We start from the raw sequence: 20,099 nt of genomic DNA, 5'->3' as shown, positions 1-20,099 counted from the left end.
AACAAGTACCTACTAGGACTGCTAAACATAAAATTTAAATTGGCTGAACCAATGCAACTTGAAATTATTTGCTACAGCAAACAATAAATTGAGTAGAAACGTAGACATTTATTATTATTATTTAGAGTGGCAAATAAGTGTTCAGTTATTTCCAGTTTCCAGTTATTTCAAGGCCATTTGAACAAAGTAGCTACACATTGGAAGACAGGAGTGCCTGGTGTGCTTTGGCCATGAGGTCATGAAGAATCAGAAACGACTAAACGACTAAACAACAACAACAACAAGCTACACATTGTGCAATTAAGACTGCAATTCTATTCTCACCTATCTGAGAATAGGCCCAAATGAATTCAGTAGGACTTTACCCCTTAGTAAATTCTTAGTACTTTGAATTTGAGCTAATTATGTCAATGGGAGCAAATAAGTGACATTTGCCCTTGTAGCAGATTGTTTATATATTGAAAAATTTAAAAACAGCACTTGAAGCTGTAATTGATTTTGTTCAAATTAGGGCAGAAAAACCCAACAATCCCCCTTGCTTCCCTATTCACCTTAATGAATAATACCTCCTGGTCATTTTATATAATATGTACATTAAACAAAGAACTAAAGAAAGAACTTTCACTACATTGTTCACATGAAAATTAAGATCAGAATATATAGATCAGGCAAAGGTGAGTTATTATTTGACTGTTATTTTGAACTGACATTTTATTTTGTTGGCAGCCCAAACAACTGACTTATTTAAGATGCAGTAGAACTTTGGTGCACATTTTGAGGGTTTTATATGGCTTTATATTTCTGAAATGCTTTTATACTTTTGTAGCATCAGTACTGATGCAGAATAAACATGCTAGATGTGACTACTTCCTTCTGCAAGTTTTTTGGACTCTAGTAGAGCTCAACACCATCAACTCCTTGGAATCTCAAGATACTTCATGCAATGTTCTACAGCCTACACATTCCTAGAGAAACATGACATTAACGTTTTCGTAGTAAATGTATCTTTGTAGCCAAAGATTTGGAATCAGATGCCAAAAGGAAAACGGTCTTCATTTCAATAAGAAAGTACTATATAACTCAGTCAACAGCTGAAAAATAAACAAATTTTCCCCAAAAAAAGCTGTCTTGACTTTACTTAAGTTATTGAAGTGATTAGTTTTATTTTTAACAAGTCTTGCAAAAATATAAACAGGTAGCCACTAAAATGTTAGCTGTTAATGAAACAGGTTGTTTTGGGGGGAGGTGGGGAATTCCAAAGGAGAGCTGTTTTTAAGGAAGAGGGTAATTTTTCAGCACACATAGTATAAAATGAGTGAACACAGCTGTGCAGAGCCATCCAAATTCACAGCACAAATTCAAGCTCTAAATGGCCCAAATCAAAGACTACTCCAAATCTTTTAAACTAAGGGATCTTTTCAACAGTCTCATCCAGAAAACAGATTTAGTGACAGTGCTCACTGTAAGCAAAAGCTCACTGCAAAGTAAGCTTCTCTATTTTTTTTCTTCCTAGGCAAAATGTGAGTCTCAGTAACTCACCAAAACACAAACAAAAGAATCATATATTCCCTTGGGAGGGGGGGGGGGAGGTGTGGGGATAAAATAAAGCCTGTAAAGAAAGAGACAACAGGATAATTTAAACACGTCTAAATGCTTAGTTCTGCAATGTTCAAATATATTGCTCTGTACATGGCTATTTAGTTCACCCCTGTTGCAATATTAAATTGACCTGTAATATTATTCCCAATATGAAAGAACTTGAACTATTAAAAATATTAAGCTTTCAACAATTGGAACATTGAAACAAAGCGGAAGAGCCCACAGCTCAATGGAGGAGCTTGTGCTTTGAATACAGAATGACCCAGCATGAACCTCTAATCATTTCCAGGAAGTTAGCCTAAAAAGCTTCTTCCTGAGACCTTGGGAGACCCACAGTTTCTCAGAAAACAATACTGGGCTAGCTGGACTAACAGTCAGACTTGGTATGGTGCAGCTTCATTTGTTGATAGAGAAAACAAGATAAATCAGTAAATAGTTTCATTTCATAATGAGAAAGAGTACATTGGTCCAACCTTAGCCTTCGAAGAACAGGAGTTGTCCTTCTATTCATGGAAAGTCTGTTATTCAGAGAGTCCTGCTGGCAGAAGTGGAAGGGGATGTGATTTTGCCAATTTCTGCCTCACCCTGCACCTTCTCAGTGTTTCAAAGACTGCAAAGTTTCTGAGGATGCAAAGGAATGAGGGGGGAACTGGAGGAAGCAGCCCTCCTCACTTCTGCTGGCAGGAGTTTCCTCCGCTCAGAGGTCCATTCAGCAAATGCTCCATCCAGCAGTTCCAAAGTCAGGATCCAAACAATATTAATGATCCAAATATACAGCACCCATAGAATTTTGGTCTCAAACTGGTTAAGCCATTTCAAGAAGTCCTTGAAGGTTGCCAGGTTCCTCTTGCCACAGCCCATCGCATGCAGTCCGGCAGAGAAATTTATAGCCTCACTTCGGAATGCAAAATCAATCCCCATTCACTCACATATGCAACCCAGCGTGTTCTCCTAAGTTGTCCCATAAAGCACATAATAAGATGACCACACCTTCCCAGGTGTATCCCAGGCGTGCCTGCAAATCATCCATTCACTTTCTACCTGTTCTCATGGGTTGGCTTACTGTAGGAGACTGTCATAACATGGACAACATCAATTGCCTACCTATACTGGGAGACTGAGGCTGGCAGCTGGCCCATGTTGGATTGGTCCATCAGGCATGGGTTTCTGGGTGAGGCAATTACCACTGTCAAGCAGGCATAGGCTGGTGGGTCAGTAGTAGTCCCTAGGAGAGGGCAAAAAGCAGACAAGGGAAGATGGGAGTCAAGGGCAAGGGAACAGGGTCAAGCAGGTTGAGGGTGAAGAAAACAGACCCCTATCAGAAGGTCCAGGACTGGAAATGATTTGACACAGAAAGGTTTATAGAGATTCCTCTACAATAAAAAAACAGACCAGGGCGCTAATCAGGAGCTGAAAGATTCTACAGCAACAAGTGTTGTTTTTTTTTAGGCCTTCTGAACTGTTGGAACATGCTGCTGCACACAAATTCTTATTCAGAAGTGGCACCTGTCAGGAACTTGCAAAACTGAGGAATAATCAGTAAGAAGAAGGTGGAGGTAGAGGGCTTTTACTTTCTTGACAACCATCATGCTCAATTCCCTGACCAGGCATTTCTTTTCTGATGGGGCTATTTCAAGGATCCAACCCCTTCCCAGTAGCTCCATTGCAAGTGAAGAAAGGTCACATTGAAAATCAACAGAGCAAAAGTTAGCTGAGAATCATTGAGGTCCATTGATTTCAAGGTGACTTAAATGGAACAAACTTCTTTCAAATAGAGTTTTACAGCTGACAACATCCTATTGAACATATGGCATCCCTTTGAATTCAGGATTACCAACTAGTTTATTTTCAAATTTCAATAATCTTCGCAGGTCCATTGTTTTGGGTTTGATTGGTTTAGAAAATAATAACAGGACTGTAAAAATAAGTTAACAGACTGATCCTTTGCATGTCTACCTAGACATAAATCCCACATTCACTGGGATTTTCTCCAAGGCAAGTGTGCATACGGGGTTGCAGCCTACAAGTATTATCCAAGTACTGTAAGTTTGCTAGCATCTATAATAAGGTGATTATACAATCTTCAATGCCCGTGTTGATTAATGCTGTTATATCTTTTGTAATTTGCTCTGTAACCTTATTTCACAGTCATATAATTCTTTCAGATACACACACTTCTTTCCAAGTGCTGGTTTTTATATGATTAACTTCATTGAAACAAGTTTTTAATGTGTGGCATTTTAATGTATTTTACATTTTTGTTGGAAGCCGCCCAGAGTGGCTGGGGTACAGATTATTATTATTATTATTATTATTATTATTATTATTATTATTATTATAGCAATACTTATAGTGGTAGGTGCCTGGCATGTCTGAAAATGACACGAGAATCCCTTTTCCTTCTTCTGTATCTGCATTCAGAAATCCCCTGACATCAGTCCCAGTTTTTCCTACGTTTGAGGTAATCTGATGTAATATGAATAAAATGCAACCTAATTTATTATGTCAGAAGAATAATGCATGGCATATAACTTAAGCAATGTTTTCAAAAGGTAATAAAGTCAATGTAGCACAACCATCACAATTTTTTATAAAAAAATATATATCCCCATTCATATACTTAAATGCTACCTTATTTATTTTTCATGCTTTACTCTGTTTCCCTGTTGTCATCCTACATTTGTAAAAAGAAAAATGACTTAAAGAAATTAAAGAAATCAGAATGTCAAATGGTTTACCAAAGGCAAGTCATTGTTTTCTGAACTGCTAACCTTTTAAAAAGAGTTTTTCTTGTGGGCAATTTGGACAATTTGGACTTCAGCAAAGTATTTGACACAGTATGTGAATTATAACATATGGTATGACATTTTATATTGTCAGATGTAAGGTCTGAACTTGGGGCAATAATAATATGCCTGTCTACAAGAAACTCATATCTACAAATGACAGAGGAATACAGAGATCTGAAGATCTGAGATCGATCAAGAAACAAATAAAGGCAAAGGCATTTCCAAGATGATGAGTGAAGTATTATACAGTGGTACCTCGGTTTAAGTACACAATTAGTTCTGGAAGTCTGTACTTAACCTGAAGCGTACTTAATCTGAAGCGAACTTTCCCATTGAAAGTAATGGAAAGTGGATTAATCCGTTCCAGACGGGTCCACGGAGTACTCAACCTGAAGCATACTTAACCCGGAGTATGAGTGTAATTGGTTCTGGAAGTCCGTACTTAACCTGAAACGTACTTAACCTGAAGCGAACTTCGCCGTTGAAAGTAATGGAATGTGGATTAATTTGTTCCAGACGGGTTCGCGGAGTACTTAAACTGAAAGTACTCAAACCGAAGCGTACTTAAACCGAGGTATGACTGTATTTTTATACAAGAACACTCTTAAAACAATAAGTCTAATTTGGTTACTACAGTATTGTGGTGTTGATAGAGGATGGTGAGAATGAAGCTCAGGACCCTCTGTGCCAGTTTCCACTGATGGAGAAGAGTGCTGCTAATTTGGCAGCAGCAGGGGAGCAGGTCCTGCTATGACAGACAGCTAGCCTCCTTTCAAGCAGGTAGGAGGATAGAATCTGTAGTTCTTCCACAGCCAGTAGCCAACATAGGGCCCCAAAGCAGGGTTCTCAAGGGATGTGATGGAGTCGGGTAGGTCATGAATCCAACAGAATCCAGCAGATCCTGTGGATTCAGTCCTGACTACTGGCTTTTCCCAAGGCTCCTGGTTCACCTCAAACTGCTACCCTTGACCCAACCCAGCTACCAGGTTAATCATGCAGTAAACTTTCATGTTAATGGGAATTTATGAACATCCTCACTATTTTGCCATAAACTGTGTGTGGGGGTAGGGCAAGGGATTTCAATAGCTGTTTCAAAAGTCTTGCCGGGGGGGGGGGGCTAACTAATATTTTCTTTTCTTATTATAGTCTTTTTCTCTTTTTGCCTGATTTTTCTTTTTTCCTGTTGTGCTTAATTTGTTTGGTTTTCAGCTATTATTTAATAGTTATATACTGTTCTACTACCAGGTAGTACCCAGAGGTGCTGAGGGAGGGTCAGGGAGCAATCAAGTCCTAGAGAATAAACGTACAATAGATTTTAACAACACATAATATGGGAATGATATCATAGCCCAAAAAGAATCTTCCCTAAGATCATTATTACTGCCCTTTCCTAAGTCAGATTTATACTACAGTAGTATGTGCCATAAGTCCCCGGCTTCAGCCAAGCTTATTTTTCTCCAGGTTCATCCTATAAGCCACCACAACCACCATGGTCCTGATCTCTTCTCTGGCAAACTAATCCTGATGATCAACAAACATGGGCTGAAGAAATCTGTATAGCTCTGACCACACCACGGAGGATGGAATATGGCTTTTAATGATAAATACAGCCGCTTCTACAGACTCCTGAAGATCTTAGATTTCAATTACAAGTTTCTGGTTGTCATGGTTGCAGTGGGGTGAGGGGAGGGATCCCAAAAACATGTTCACAGCTTTTGTCAAAAAAACGTAAGAAACGGAGAAAGGGTGTCAAATAGGCAAGCTGGCCTAAGGCTAGAGACCCATAAAGCAATCACATCATTAGCAGGCACAGCAGCACAATTGCCTTTGAAAGTGTTATTTTGCACTTTAAACCAATAAAACCATCAATGAAAGCCACAAACATCTCTTTCCGCCTCTTAGGCCTGTGTAGCTAAAGAGCACTCAGCCTCTATAAGGCTCAAGGCCCAGCAAGGTTTAACTCATTTCTGTGAACAGTAACTTCCCCTGTCCAACACAAATGTATAAAAGTTTGCCCGAGCTACTGTCCTTCTCAGCAGGTAGAACAAAAATGCCCCAAGGAGAATCTAAAGCTCATTGCGTTGGTTAGCTTTTTTTTAATAGCATATCTGTCACCCTTCCAGCAGTCCCACAACCCATAACCTGTGTCCTCTGGATGTTTGTGATTATCTTTTTTTGTGAAACATCAGGAAATAAGATCAATGTTTGCAAAATAATACTGACTATGAACAGGTTGCTAATGAAGATGAATAATGTGCGTGCAAAACTTTACAATTACAGTCGTACCTCGGTTTACGACCCGCTCGGGTTGCGAACACTTCGGGTTACGAACTCCGTAAACCCAGAAGTGTTTTTGGCGTCCCGCGCATGCGCAGAAGCGGCGCTCGGTTTGCGACCTTTTCAGGTTACGAACCGCTATCCGGAACGGATCGTGTTCGTAACCCGAGGTACTACTGTGGTATTTTATTCCAAATCAAATTTAGGTTAACTAAAGAAAAAAGGCTAAATTAGAAATCTAGAAGGCTAAAAAGCCTGCTGCCTATATCACTACTTACTTTAAACAGTAATTGAGAATGAAATTACTTTTATGAAGAAATGAAGTAAAGATACCTCATAGAAACTTGGGTAACACAATACCACCATGGAAACTGAAAAATTAAGTAGAACTTGATGGGATCAGTTGCATTTTATAAAGGAGATGTTGTCCATCTATGGAGATAGCGGATGATGTCAATCTAACTTCTGCTCAAAGTATGCTCATTGAAATGAATGGACTTCATGGGTCTATTTGGGTATGACTTAATTCACAATCACCCAGTGGGGATTTTGGGAAAAGATTCTAGAGAACCAGTGTGGTACAGTAGTCAAAGGGTTGGGTTAACCCAAGGAAGATCCATGAAGACCATGAAGTTCACCGGGTGACCTTGTCAGTCATCACTTCTTACCCTAATATCCAAATAGCCTTGTTTTTAGAAGATAGACATGTATATTGCCTTGAGTTCATTGGAAGAAGGTCTGCAGTCAGAAAGCATGGATTACATCGTGAATTTATAAAAATCATTAATGGGGAACTGTTGTTCCACCTAACTTAGTTGTTGATTCACTAAATGTTTATTAATATTCTTTGTTGAGGGTGATATCATTCTTATTGGTTTGTATCTAGAAATAAAAGCAGTCCCCCTGTTAATGAAAGAATCTTTGATCTAGCAGAGGCCTCTTCCAATAGGAGAAGATATGAGGCCATTTTCCCTGATGTACTCTTCCACCTCCCGAGTCATTTTCCATGCTGTTCTGAGTGAATACGGAAATCACATTCCCTTCTTTCCATTAGTAAAACCATTCTGTAAACAGAAAGGCATAATTGGGTTCTACCCATTATTTTTGGCTGTAATCCTATACTAGCTTACCAGAGAGTATGCTCCATTGGACTCAGCTGGGCTTCAAAATAAACATTCATAGGGTTGTGCTGTTCATCTCATAAACTAGTGATAAGTTTCTGAGATATATTTTTAGGTTAAACAAAAAGAAAAGAAAAGAAAAACAATAGGATGTAATAGCACACCTCAGTTTCAGCATTCTGGCAAGTTATTTTGCCTATTTCTGTAAAGTCTAGAGACCTGCTTTATTTTAGAAAGAAATGAAATGAAATGAAAACTGAGAATCCAGACCCACTAATGATCAAAAACAGGCACTGGATGTCGTGTCCAGAACCTAGACAAAACCTAGAAAATCAGGCCATATGGCAACTTCTACACTCTAGTAAAAACCTTGGTCACCATGGGTAACAAGCCAATTTGAATATTTACAGCGTGAAATGAGCCTTCCTGAAAGCAAAACCAGTGTGTATAAAGCAGGCAGGGCAATGCATATCCATTCCGAAAAAGCTGGAATCCCATTGATCAGCAGATTGGCATGGAAAAGGGAGCATGGGGAACTGAACTGGATCCCTTACCCCCTCATCAACAACTGATCAGTAGGTTATTGTTGTTTTTAATAGGACTTTGCAAAGACTGTGCTGGCTGTGGATCAGAGAAGGGAGCTGGGTATGCAACTCCCCATTCAAGAATTATGACAACAGAAACTGCTTCTGTGTATTTATGGTCTCTAACTAGATTAGGGTGACTATATGGACTTACATTATTACTGAAACAGTTAATCCCATGAGAAACAAACGAAACCCTATTTTGAAATAAATTGTGCCCTAACACATTTTCCTTTTCCTAAGCAAACCAAGTTTTGTTTTGCTTTTAAAGTGAATCGGAAAAGCTGCATGAGCTTGATTACATTTCACAATTATTACTCTTGATATTTTATTTATGTTTTAGCATTTATGGATCGAGACACTGAAAAACATGTACTAAAAGCTTCTAAGGGATGTTCTAAATTTTAATTTGCAGGTATTCCACTATATTGCTGCCTAAATTCAAAATTATCTTATGAATTTTACCAGGCAGGCCTTTTTGATATTTGAGGAATGGGGTGAGGTGGAGAGAAAGAGAAAATTCAAAAGAACAGTTGCAATTTTCTTACATCAGTTTTGCATCATAAAATAACTATGTAACCATTGATTTGTAAATAAGCTCCATCTTTCAATGACTTTATTGAGTGTATGACCTGTGCAAGCTTAGTCAAAACCTTCTCATATCATTGCATTTTAACTAGAGATTTAGAAGATCCAGTTAAGAACAATAACTAATCTAATGGTTGACAGCAAGGAAGTTGCAATTTCCCAATATTACTGTCTAATAATTCCTTTCAAATAATTAAGAGTCCTTTTTGGAGACAAGAGTATTCGATAACACATTATGTGAAGCATATCTTGCCAAAAAGTTTGGACTTGAGGACAATGTTAACATACATGCATAGTATCAGCGCCTCAAGAATCAATCTTCCTGGAGATATTGATCTTAGGTGGGTAGGAGTTAGATCCTATCTGAACTAAGTTTTGTTAATTTTTCTGTGATTACTGTTTTTGCAGTATTATCTTATTTATTTGCTTTACAGAAGCAGGAAAGAAAAGAGCATATAGGTAAGAAGAAAACAACAGCTTGTGTCCAAAACACTCATTCATCAATCACAACTCTGACTTCACCCATTGGCTAAGAACACTAAAATGTGGGAGCAGCCAGGCTGGTGCATCTCACAAAAATCACTTAGAAGGGTACCTGCCCATTTTGCTTCGTAACTTTTTTTCTAGGAGAACTAGAGACTTGCTTTTTAAAAAGAACCCAAAGCTCATATTGCGGGACTCCTAGTGGCTGTGGTACATCAGTACTCCCCATACTTGTCTCTTCAACTTTGATCAGCCTCAGCTTGTACGGCCAATGGTCAGGGTGGTGGGAATGTACTCCAACAACATCTGGAGGGCTACAGGTTAGCCATTCCTCCTCTGCAACCTGACTTCCATGTGCACAGAGGACTGGATTTTTGCCTCATCTTAGGATATTTATTGATGCTGAATTGCTTACCTGCCCTTCGCTATAAGGCTTCAGGGCAGGTTTTAACAATGTAAAAATACAATCTTAAAATAAGTTAAAACAATTGACTGGTCTTGCCAATCTTCAAAAGCCCAGGGTGATATCCAAGCAGAATGCTTCTACATGTGCAATGTGAGCTTCCCCTCGTTCTCTTCTCTCCCGCATCCTGTGCTAATCTTCTCTGCTGGGTTGGATGAAAACCTAGAAAAATATTGGGGGAGGGGCACGTAGGAAGAGGAGAGACAGCAGAAGTTCTACCGTACAGCAAAAAGTCATTGAGCTAAAGGATGTAGTTCATTGGCTTACATCCCTTAATCATTATAGGTTGCATCCAATGTCGCGTAAGCAAATTCACACTTGCCTGTTTCAACAGTGCTTCCTGTTTCCCCCCCTCCGCCCCGCAAGCTGCTCTGGGGCGTGCACAGGAGTAGAGAGGAATCGTTACACAGGTGGAAGTGCATTCTGCTCATGCAAAGACAACCCAATGCACTTTCTGACTACCACAACGTTTAAATTAAAAAGTTTTTTTTCTTCTTCCCCCAAATAATCATGAAACAATGTAAACAGCAGTCACTGCTTAGCTTAATCTTTGAAGTTCTGTAGCAAATGATATCTTATTTTGATCACATAGATCTTTTGATATGTGAAAAAACAAAACAAAAATCAATCAAAAAAAGTGTTCAAAGGTGCGATGTTTTGAAAATATTGCCATGTAGCATTTACCATAACAGCTGTACGGTTAAACTTTAGGCACAAACTGAACTGCAGAGGATCTGCTGCATAAATAAGATCCCCATGGCAACTAAATGTGCTACTAGATAACAGAGAAAAAAGGATTTATGTGTTTGCTGAGCTGTCTTGCCCTAGAGGAATTCTCCAGGCAAATGCAGGCCACCTGCCACATGTTACATTAAGCTCAGCCTTCTGGACTTATTTTCAACAAAAAGGTCCAGCAACTTTTGTTTGAAAGTTTTATTGAGCCTTATTTCCCAGTAACTCCAAATGAAAGCAGAAGCTTCTTATTTTCCTATGCTTTTGCATAACTGTGATTGCACATAAATTATGCATATAATTATGAATAAAAAAGCAGTGATTGTGTGCAACCCCTACAAAAACAGGTAGCAAGTAAGCTAAGTTACAGTTACAGTTATGCAGTTATGCAGATTCCCCAATTTTTATCTCTCTCCGCGAAGATTCTCTCTTTAAATGTAACCAAGGACCACCAAAGCCAACAGCAGAACTTCTATGCCATAGGATAGTTGTTTGCTTTCATAACAATGGAATGCACTTTTCATCTGAACTTCATGTGTTAAAATTCTCTGGAGATGCTTTTGCTGCACACTCTTTCCTATGGAGAGGAAATTGTGCTGTAAACTTGGAAGAGGAAAATAATATGCATTACTCACCTAAACAGTATTGATTTATTTATGCTCCTTTCACTATTTTTTTCTTTAAAACCACATAAAAGGTCCAGTCGTGGATGACTCTGGGGTTGTGGCGCTCATCTCGCTTTATTGGCCGAGGGAGCCAGCATACAGCTTCCGGGTCATGTGGCCAGCATGACTAAGCTGCTTCTGGAGAACCAGAGCAGCGCACGGAAACGCCATTTACCTTCCCACCGGAGTGGTACCGATTGATCTACTTCCACTTTGCCGTGCTTTTGAACTGCTAGGTTGGCAGGAGCTGGGACAGAGCAACAGGAGCTCACCCCGTTGCAGGGATTCGAACCGCCGACCTTCTGATCAGCAAGCCCTAGGCTCTGTGGTTTAATCCACAGCACCACCTGCCAAATTAGAGAGTTCATCTTTAGTAATAACTTTCGAGCATTCTTTTTTTTTGGGGGGGGGGGAGCTTGAAAATTATGATTGGAATGCTTTTATATGAGGTTTGTAATGTTTTATCAATTGTTGCGCGATATGCTATATTTTGTTTGATTACTTAGTAAGCTACTCTGGGAGCCTATGGGATGTGGCGCAATGAGTCGGTATGCCTGGCTGTTAACCAGAAGGTTGGTGGTTTGTGCCCTCCCAGGGACAGTTGTGGGCAGCATTCCTGCATTGCAGAGGGTTGGACTAGATGACACTTAGGGTCCCTTCCAACTCTACAATTATATGATTCTATAAATCTATAATGAAGGGCTGTTTATTAACTACTACTACTACTACTACTACTACAATAATAGGCAGGAAATAGAAAAAGCGAGTACTGTAGAAAGAAATCCTGAAAGCTCATTTTCTATTTTATCAGATTGCTAAAGCCCATACAGATCCAGCAATGTATAAATTATAGCACTAAACTGCATGGGCAAGTCATGCATCTTAATTTCCATAACACCATGAGTTTTCTGGGAAGCAGCAGGGCCGATGTGTAGACTGGCCAAGTGATCAGGAAAAAATTGGCCAGTTGGCAGATATTGTGTTTGTGTGTGCGTATGCACACATAAAAGCCATAAATGTTGCAAGCACTTTTTCACATGCTGCTACAGATACGATTGAAGAATACACATTTATAGTTTCTTCAAACTCTTCCCTCCCCAAGTGGGAGGTGGCAAACCAATTTATTAAAGTGACGCACAGGCAGCTGCAGGAACTGTACTCAAACACGCATCATGGCCTAGCTTCTCCTGTAATCTACTCTTGGCCCCATCTAGGCATCAGAATTTTTGAAACCAAACATTGATATCTGAACATCTCAAGTGAGCCACATGATTCTATTATTCAATCACCATTAGACAAGATGGGGCATCTAGCCACGGAAAGCAGCAACATACAGTAGGAATTGGCCTTAAGTTTTACAATACAGGCAACAACCATTTTACATGCGTTCAATATGTGTGTGACGGCGCATGCGTGCAGCAAACCCAGAAGTGACTAGAAAAAAGGGAGAAAACGGCCTTTAAAGAGTGCAGAAAGGGCAAAAATGAGGTGTAAATAGCATCTAGCAATCCCACAAGCCTTTGCAAGTGCAATCCCAAGAGCTCTTGCATCGATGTTTGAGACCTTTGAGTTGGAGTTTGAGCAAGGAGATTTGGAGACAGTGACTGTGGTGTTTGCAGGCTGTACATTTTCACTTAAATGTGTGTTGCCTCAGAATGTAACCCCTGGGTAAATGCATAGCTGCCAAGTTTTCCCTTTTCTCGCGAGGAAGCCTATTCAGCATAAGGGAAAATCCCTTAAAATAAGGGATAACTTGGCAGCTATGGGTAAATGGGGAGTTCTCTGTTCTAACAAATAAATGAATGTCATCTGGCTTCAAACTTATCCCTATTAATACTACACCTTTTTTCTTCATGCTCCCAGGTAATAAGTCAGATTGATCAGTCACAAATTTTAAAAAGCGTATTTTGTGCGCATGCACAAATTACTCTTCCAGTGCTGATATCTTCTGACTTCTGCCACAATCAGTATGTTACCTGCTGTTCTTGAACACAGAATAATCAGAAGCTGACTTGGTCCATTGGTCCATCTAGCTCAGTATTGTCAACACTATCCCAGACAGCTTTGATCCCCTTCCCTGATCACTCAAAACCACTCAGAAAGGGAAGTTACAAATAAGGCATCTAGGCAGAGTTAATTGTGTAATACTGGCATACACCTGACCAGTTCAACCTGTGGCAGCACTCAGAGGAGTCAGTAGCCAAAGGTAGCCCAGTGTTAAAGATGTCTAGATGATATACCATTTAAATATACTATTTAATTTTTCTTAATACTCTGCTTTATTTGCCTGGTGTGTGCATTCTCTGAATTTTTTAAAAGTGACTTTCCTAAAGAATAGGACATCTGAAGGCAGCCCTGTATAGGGAAGTTTTAAATGTTTGATGTTTTAATTTGTTGGAACGTGCCCAGAGTGGCTGGGGGCAACCCAGTCATATGGGCAGCATATAAATTATTATTATTATTATTATTATTATTATTATTATTATTATTATTATTATTGTTAAGTGCTATAATATAACACTTCTTAAATCATTGGTTAAATATTCATTTAAATATCCACAAAAAAGAAAATGAATCACTTACTTGTAGCTATGCAAGAAAAACAACAACATAGAAAACATTGCCTCATACAAACAAAACACAACGCCCAACTTTTCAGTGCATAATCACTTCTATACATGTCAAAAAGATAGTATATATCTCAGAATTAATTGGACTGTGCATTATATTTCCAGAGAATAAGTTTCAGTATTATATTATTACTAAGAGATGTTTGTGACTTCATGCTTCAAAACAGATTTCAAAGTAACATGTATAGAAGGCCAGCATAAGTTTTACTTTGACTGGGTATTTGTTAGATGTGATCATATAAAATACTCCACCAATAGATATGACAAATGCACTTTATATTTCAATGTGTCAAACTATTTCAATGCCATGCAACTATGTTGAAGCTGGCAGGCAAGCAGACTATATTAAATTTTTCTCTGGAATCAACTTCAATTCTGTACTGAATTATTGGAATTTTAGTGACCTTAAAAAAGGCTGTCAGAAATAATATTCAACGCAGAGTTTTCAAATCTAATGCTCTATTACACATACTTCACATAAAATAATATAGTTTCAATATAGGCAAACCAGTCAAGAACAACAATCTGTTTCTACTTGATTTTTTGCCCGTATCTTTATGTTGCTTTGTTACAGCAGTTTTAAGCATGCTTTCTGTCTGAAAGCAAATTCAGAGCAACATTCAGTTTGAGAGGCCCGGCATATTTCCTCAAATATTCCCAAAAGCCTAGCTACCGTGTTTCTCACATTTTAAGACATGTCTTATATTTATTTTTTCTCCAAAAAAACACCCCGAGGCTTATTTTCAGGGGATGTCTTATTTTTTTGTTAAGCTTTTAAATTTTTTACTGGGTCGGGCTCGGTGCGGCGCGCGCTGCTGCCCTTGTCGGCTCCCGCTGGGTCGGGACTCGGCGCTGTGACATCAGCAAGGCCGCGAGGGCGGTACTGTCACCTGGGCAGCCCGGGATCTCCATACACGTGGCCCACTCAAGACATTAAAAACAGCAGCAGCTGGAGGGGCTTTGCCCAGCCACTACTTTTAAAACTCACAGGGCAGCGCTAAACCAGAACGGGGTGCCTATTTCGGGGTGGCTTTCTCCCCCTCCCAGGCTCCCACCTTCGCATCTCCTTCGGCGCTGTTGCTTTTTGCACGCAAACCAAGCTCCGCAGTGCTGGGTGGGGGCGGACTCAAAAGCAGAGCCAACAAACCAGCACCAGAGCTTCAAGCCGGCGCTCTCTCTATGGCTCAAGCATAGAGGCTGCTGCCCCATCGGAGCCTAGAGCGGATTGGTCAAACTCCGCTTCCGGGTTGCGTTTCCTTAGAAACCCGAGGCGCGGCGACCCGGAAGCGCTTGCGGGACCAGTTCCGGGTCGCCGCGCCATGGCTGCGCTGGGAGCGTCGGGGTGCCTGCAGGGCGGGAGGGTCGCTGTGGCTTCACTGCTCCTGAGGCAGCACCCGCAGGGATGCTGCGCCGCGTGGGGATGGCGGGGCCTCCCGCTGGACCCGGCAAAGACAGCAGCGCGCGCTGCGCCGAGCCCCGACTCAGCGGGAGCCGGCAAAGACAGCAGCGTGCACTGCGCGGAGTCCCGACTGAGCGGGACCCGGGAGAGACAGCAGCGCTCGGCGAGGTGCGCGCTGCAGAAGCACCATGCAGGCCTGCTCCCACCACTAACACTATGGTACCCCAGCATGTCTTATTTTGGGGGGATGCCTTATATTTTATTGCCTCCAGAAAATCGTGCCATGGCTTATTTTATAGGCACGTCTTAAAATATGAGAAACACGGTATTTGCATCTATTCACTAATATTTACACCTTTGGTGCCATTTAAAAAAAACACACACACACACCTCAAGTTTTAAGTTAAATAATCAGATTGGGCAATGCAATGATGTCAGTCAGCGCAAGGAAAGCTAATTCAAATGAAAGCAAATGCTTAGTAGAAGTAATTGCTCTCATATGAACATGGGAAGCTAACTTTATACCAAGTTAGGCCATCTAATTCACAGTATTATCAACCCTGATTGGCTGTTGCTCTCAAGCATTTCAGGCAGGAGAAGTATTTCCTAGTCCTGCCTAGAGTTATCAGGAATTGAACATAGCTCCTACTGCATGCTATGGAAACGCGGGTGGCGATGTGGGTTAAACCACAGAGCCTAGGGCTTGCCGATCAGAAGGTCGGCGGTTCGAATCCCTGCGATGTGGTGAGCTCCCGTTGCTCAGTCCCAGCTCCTGCCAACTTAGCAGTTCGAAAGCACGTCAAACTGCAAGTAGATAAATAGGTACCGCTACAGCAGGAAGGTAAACAGCATTTCCATCTGCTGCTCTGGTTCGCCAGAAGCGGCTTTGTCATGCTGGCCACATGACCTGGAATTTGTACGCCGGCTCCCTCGGCCAATAACGCGAGATGAGCACCATAACCCCAGTGTCGGTCACAACTGGACCTAATGGCCGGTCCCCTTTACCCTTTACCTACTGCATGCTACCACTGAGCTGTAGTCCTTACCAAACTATGGAATTTGCTACCACATAATGGTCACCATTGGATAGCTTTAACAGAGGATAAAGCTGTCAGTAGATTGTCCCCAGCATCAGAGGCAGTATGCGTCCAATTATCAATGCTGGACATCACCATACCCTCCAACATTTCTCCAATGAAAACAAAGACGTCAAGAACTGGCCAATGTGAGAACAGAATGTTGCATTAGATGGGCCTTTGGTCTGATCAAGCACCTCTAATTTAGAGATACATTTCCCAACGCAGTGGTACCTTGGTTCTTGAACTTAATCTGTTCCGGGAGTCTGTTTGACTCCCAAAAACGTTCAAAAACCAAGGCGCGGCTTCCGATTGGCTGCAGGAGCTTCCTGCAGTCAAGCAGAAGCTGCATCAGATGTTCGGCTTCAAAAAACGTTCGCAAACCAGAACACTTACTTCTGGGTTTGCGGCATTCAGGAGCCAATTTGTTTAACAACTAAGCCGTTCAGGAACCAAGGTACCACTGTACTGCTGTGGATACAATGTTTATTTGATCACAATAGAAAAAAAGGTTGACATATTCTACGAGCAGCATGTAACAAGTTTCTTCTATTTTACAGGATTAGAAAAGCAGTTTAATTTAGGAAGAATTAGCTCCAAGTTCACTAATAATAATAATAATAATGTAAATGAGTATGTCATTTCTCTGTCAAGATGTTTCTCCTTTCTTTCACGATTTTTTCTTTCACGATTTGCAAATCCTGTAATCTGGATTTAAAAGTATTTCTTGATAATGTAAGGCTTGAAAGATGTGCTTCAACTGTCCACTAATACTCATGTTTTTCACTATGCTAGTTCTTCAACATTGAAAATTCCAGAATGAACAAAAGACTGAATGTAGCAAGAGCTTACTCTCGCAGATCCAGGGATGTGATAGAAACACAGAAATCATAAAAATCATAAATAACAAATTCAATTGTACATCATATAACTCAGGAGGGGACATGATTAAATTCACAGTGGCTTGGTTCAAAATGCAGAGAACCCATCAGAAGCTTTACTCTATGACGTACCCAGAGGCAACTCGAGAGCTGTCAACACAACAGGCTGCTAAGCTTCCAAGGGAAGCAATAGCCAATTATGTCCCATGACCCACTACTGGAAAGCACAGTGAGAAAAACAACAAATCAGATAATGTTTTTGGATCTTTTTTTCACACACACAGTAATGGTCGTATTTTATTTCAGTAAAATATTCATCTCCAAAGTTTTTTCTTGGAACTTTTAACAACATTGTATGTTCTGAGCAACCACCTTCTTGATGTTCAGAAGTCATACCAGTTCCTTCTAAATGCAGCATGAATCCAACCTTTTCCTACCTGAATGGAGTCTTCACTGCGGGACCACATTCATCCAGTGCTTTACCAGCTGCACTGGCTCCCGGTGGAGTATAGGGTCAGGTTTAAGGTGCTGGTTTTAACCTTTAAAGCCCTACATGGCCTAGAACCCTCGTACGTAAAGGACCGCCTCTCCTAGTATGCTTGACAGAGGACCTTAAGGTCCACAAGTAACAACACTTTGGAGGTCCTGAGCCACAAGGTGGTTAGATTGGTCTCAACTTGAGCCAGGGCTTTTCAGTACTGGCCCCGACTTGGTGGAACGCTCTGTCATGAGACCAGGGCCCTGCACGATTTGACACCTTTCTGCAGGGCCTGCAAGACGGAGCTGTTCTGCCTGGCCTTTGGTTTGGACTCAGTCTGACCTTTATGTTTCTCACCCCTTACGGTTTTGATTTAAGGGCTACTACTAAAATGAGGCTGCATTTTAAATTGTATTTTAACTGTATTTTAATTAACTGTTTTTTCCCTTTCCCTTTTACATTTTATTGAAATTTTATTGGTATTGGCCGCCCGGTTCTGGCCTGGGAGGGCGGGGTATACATAAAATTTTATTTTTATTATTTTTATTATATCACTGATCTCCATGGATTCAGACAAAGGTCCAAAGGGAACGTCTATGTGGATAGATTCATGCAACTTGAAGCATTTGGCTGGAAATTGGAACATTATCATGCCAATTTATAAGAAAGGAGATAAAACCCTCCCTCAAAATTACTGCCCCATTAGCCTGCTGGATATCCCCTCCAAACTCTATGCCCATCATCTGCTTACCAAATTAACAGACTGGCTAAGGGACAATAACACCTTACATGAGGAACAAGCAGGGTTCAGAGCTGGATATAGTACTATTGACCAGTGTTTTACACTGTCTCATATCATCAACAAATATACTCATCAAAAAAATGTAGGCCTAACCTGTTTGCTGCCTTCATTGACCTGTCTGCTGCTTTTGACTCAATCAACCATAATGGACTGTGGAGGAAACTCTCAAATGCTAACATAGACCCACGACTTTTACTATTAATTCGTGAATTGTATCGTGACACCGAAACACGAGTTGGAGTGGGCTTAAGGGGAAGTCTGTCGGAATCATTTAAGACATCAAAAAGTGTGAAACCAGGCCGTATATTGGCTCCCACATTTTCCACTTTTATATAAATGACATGGTGTCACATCTAACACAGGCACAACCCCCCGCTCCAGCAATTAGTAATAGGAAGATATCCTGTCTGCTGTATGCTGGTGATGTGGTCCTCCTATCACTCTCCTGACTAGGTCTTAATAATCTGCTCACAGCTTTCAGCTTATATTGCAAGCAGGAAGAGCTTGTCATGAATTACTCCAAGACCAAAATTTTGGTCTTTGGGAAGCATAGCCCCCATTTCAAATGGAAAATGGACCAGCAGAATCTTGAGCAAATATGCTCCTTTAGGTATCTGGGAGTTCTTTTCACTGAGACACTATCATGGAAGGGGCATATTGAGGATGCAAAACTCAAAGCGCAGAAAGCTTGTGGGGCATTAATAAAATTCTACTTTATGGTGGGTGGCCAGTTACCGGTACTAGAACCTGTGTTGAAAATCTTTGCCAGTAGTCTCCTAGATGCTCCATGGAGTAGCGATATGGGGCATGGATCCAAATGCTAACAAAGCCTGCAGAAACAAATAGTGCAGAACAAATTCCTTAGGAAAGTGCTCTCGCTCCCTAATGGGACCCAGCTGCTTTTCTCTGCGTGGAAGTGGACGTGACAACAATACGGGCTAGAACTGGCTATCTGCGTCTAAACTATGTGAAAAGACTCCAATCTCTCTCGGAAGAGAGATTCCCTGGAACAGACCAAATGTTGGAAGGATGGCATCCAACAACCTCTTGACCCAATATCAATTACAAGATCTTCAGGCGATCATGAAAAGGGATAAGAGGCATTTAAGAGATTGTCTCTTCAGGTCCTATGCAGAAAGGGATTTAACTACTATTGCCTCTACTAAAAGTTCATCATGGTTCCCACTTATCAAAACGGAGCACATCCGAGCTAGTTATCTGACAAAGCTCCCATTTGCCGCACTAAGAATAGCTTTTACAGAATTACGATTCCAATTGATGCCCTTGGCGGTGGTGGATGGTCGGTACGGCAAAGTACAGTACAGGGAGAGACTTTGGCTGTGTGGGCAACCTTGCGTAGAGGATCTGTACCACTACTTGTTGCAATGCCCGCGATATATAGAACCAAGAGATCAATTCATAAAACCCCTGCTTACGAATGGAATATACTCGAACAGGGTGGAAAGGGTGAAATGGCTGCTGAGTGATACCGTACCGATGACTTTGTAACTTATAAAGTAGCACTATACGCG

At 40.8% G+C, this 20,099-nt stretch overlaps 1 protein-coding gene across 15 annotated transcripts in view; it reads right to left on the bottom strand.

Annotated features, from left to right (window-relative positions):
* The window catches only part of NPAS3 (neuronal PAS domain protein 3), a 625,911-nt gene that overhangs the window by 483,052 nt on the left and 122,760 nt on the right, over positions 1-20,099 (bottom strand). For 4 of the 15 annotated variants that reach the window (XM_060273003.2, XM_088671673.1, XM_060272999.2 and 1 more), the window contains exon 3: positions 2,704-2,824. The exons of the other annotated variants lie outside the window; for them this stretch is intronic. In XM_060273003.2, the coding sequence (XP_060128986.1) occupies positions 2,704-2,824 (121 nt within the window). The remainder of the gene's footprint in view (positions 1-2,703; positions 2,825-20,099) is intronic. 15 annotated transcript variants of the gene reach the window in all.

The sequence above is a fragment of the Zootoca vivipara genome, chromosome 1 (genome assembly GCF_965207765.1).
Source record: "Zootoca vivipara chromosome 1, rZooViv2.hap1.1, whole genome shotgun sequence".
Classification (NCBI taxonomy): domain Eukaryota; kingdom Metazoa; phylum Chordata; class Lepidosauria; order Squamata; family Lacertidae; genus Zootoca; species Zootoca vivipara.
The sequence above is the reverse complement of the archived record's forward strand: the minus strand, read 5'-3'. Positions and strand labels throughout refer to the sequence as shown.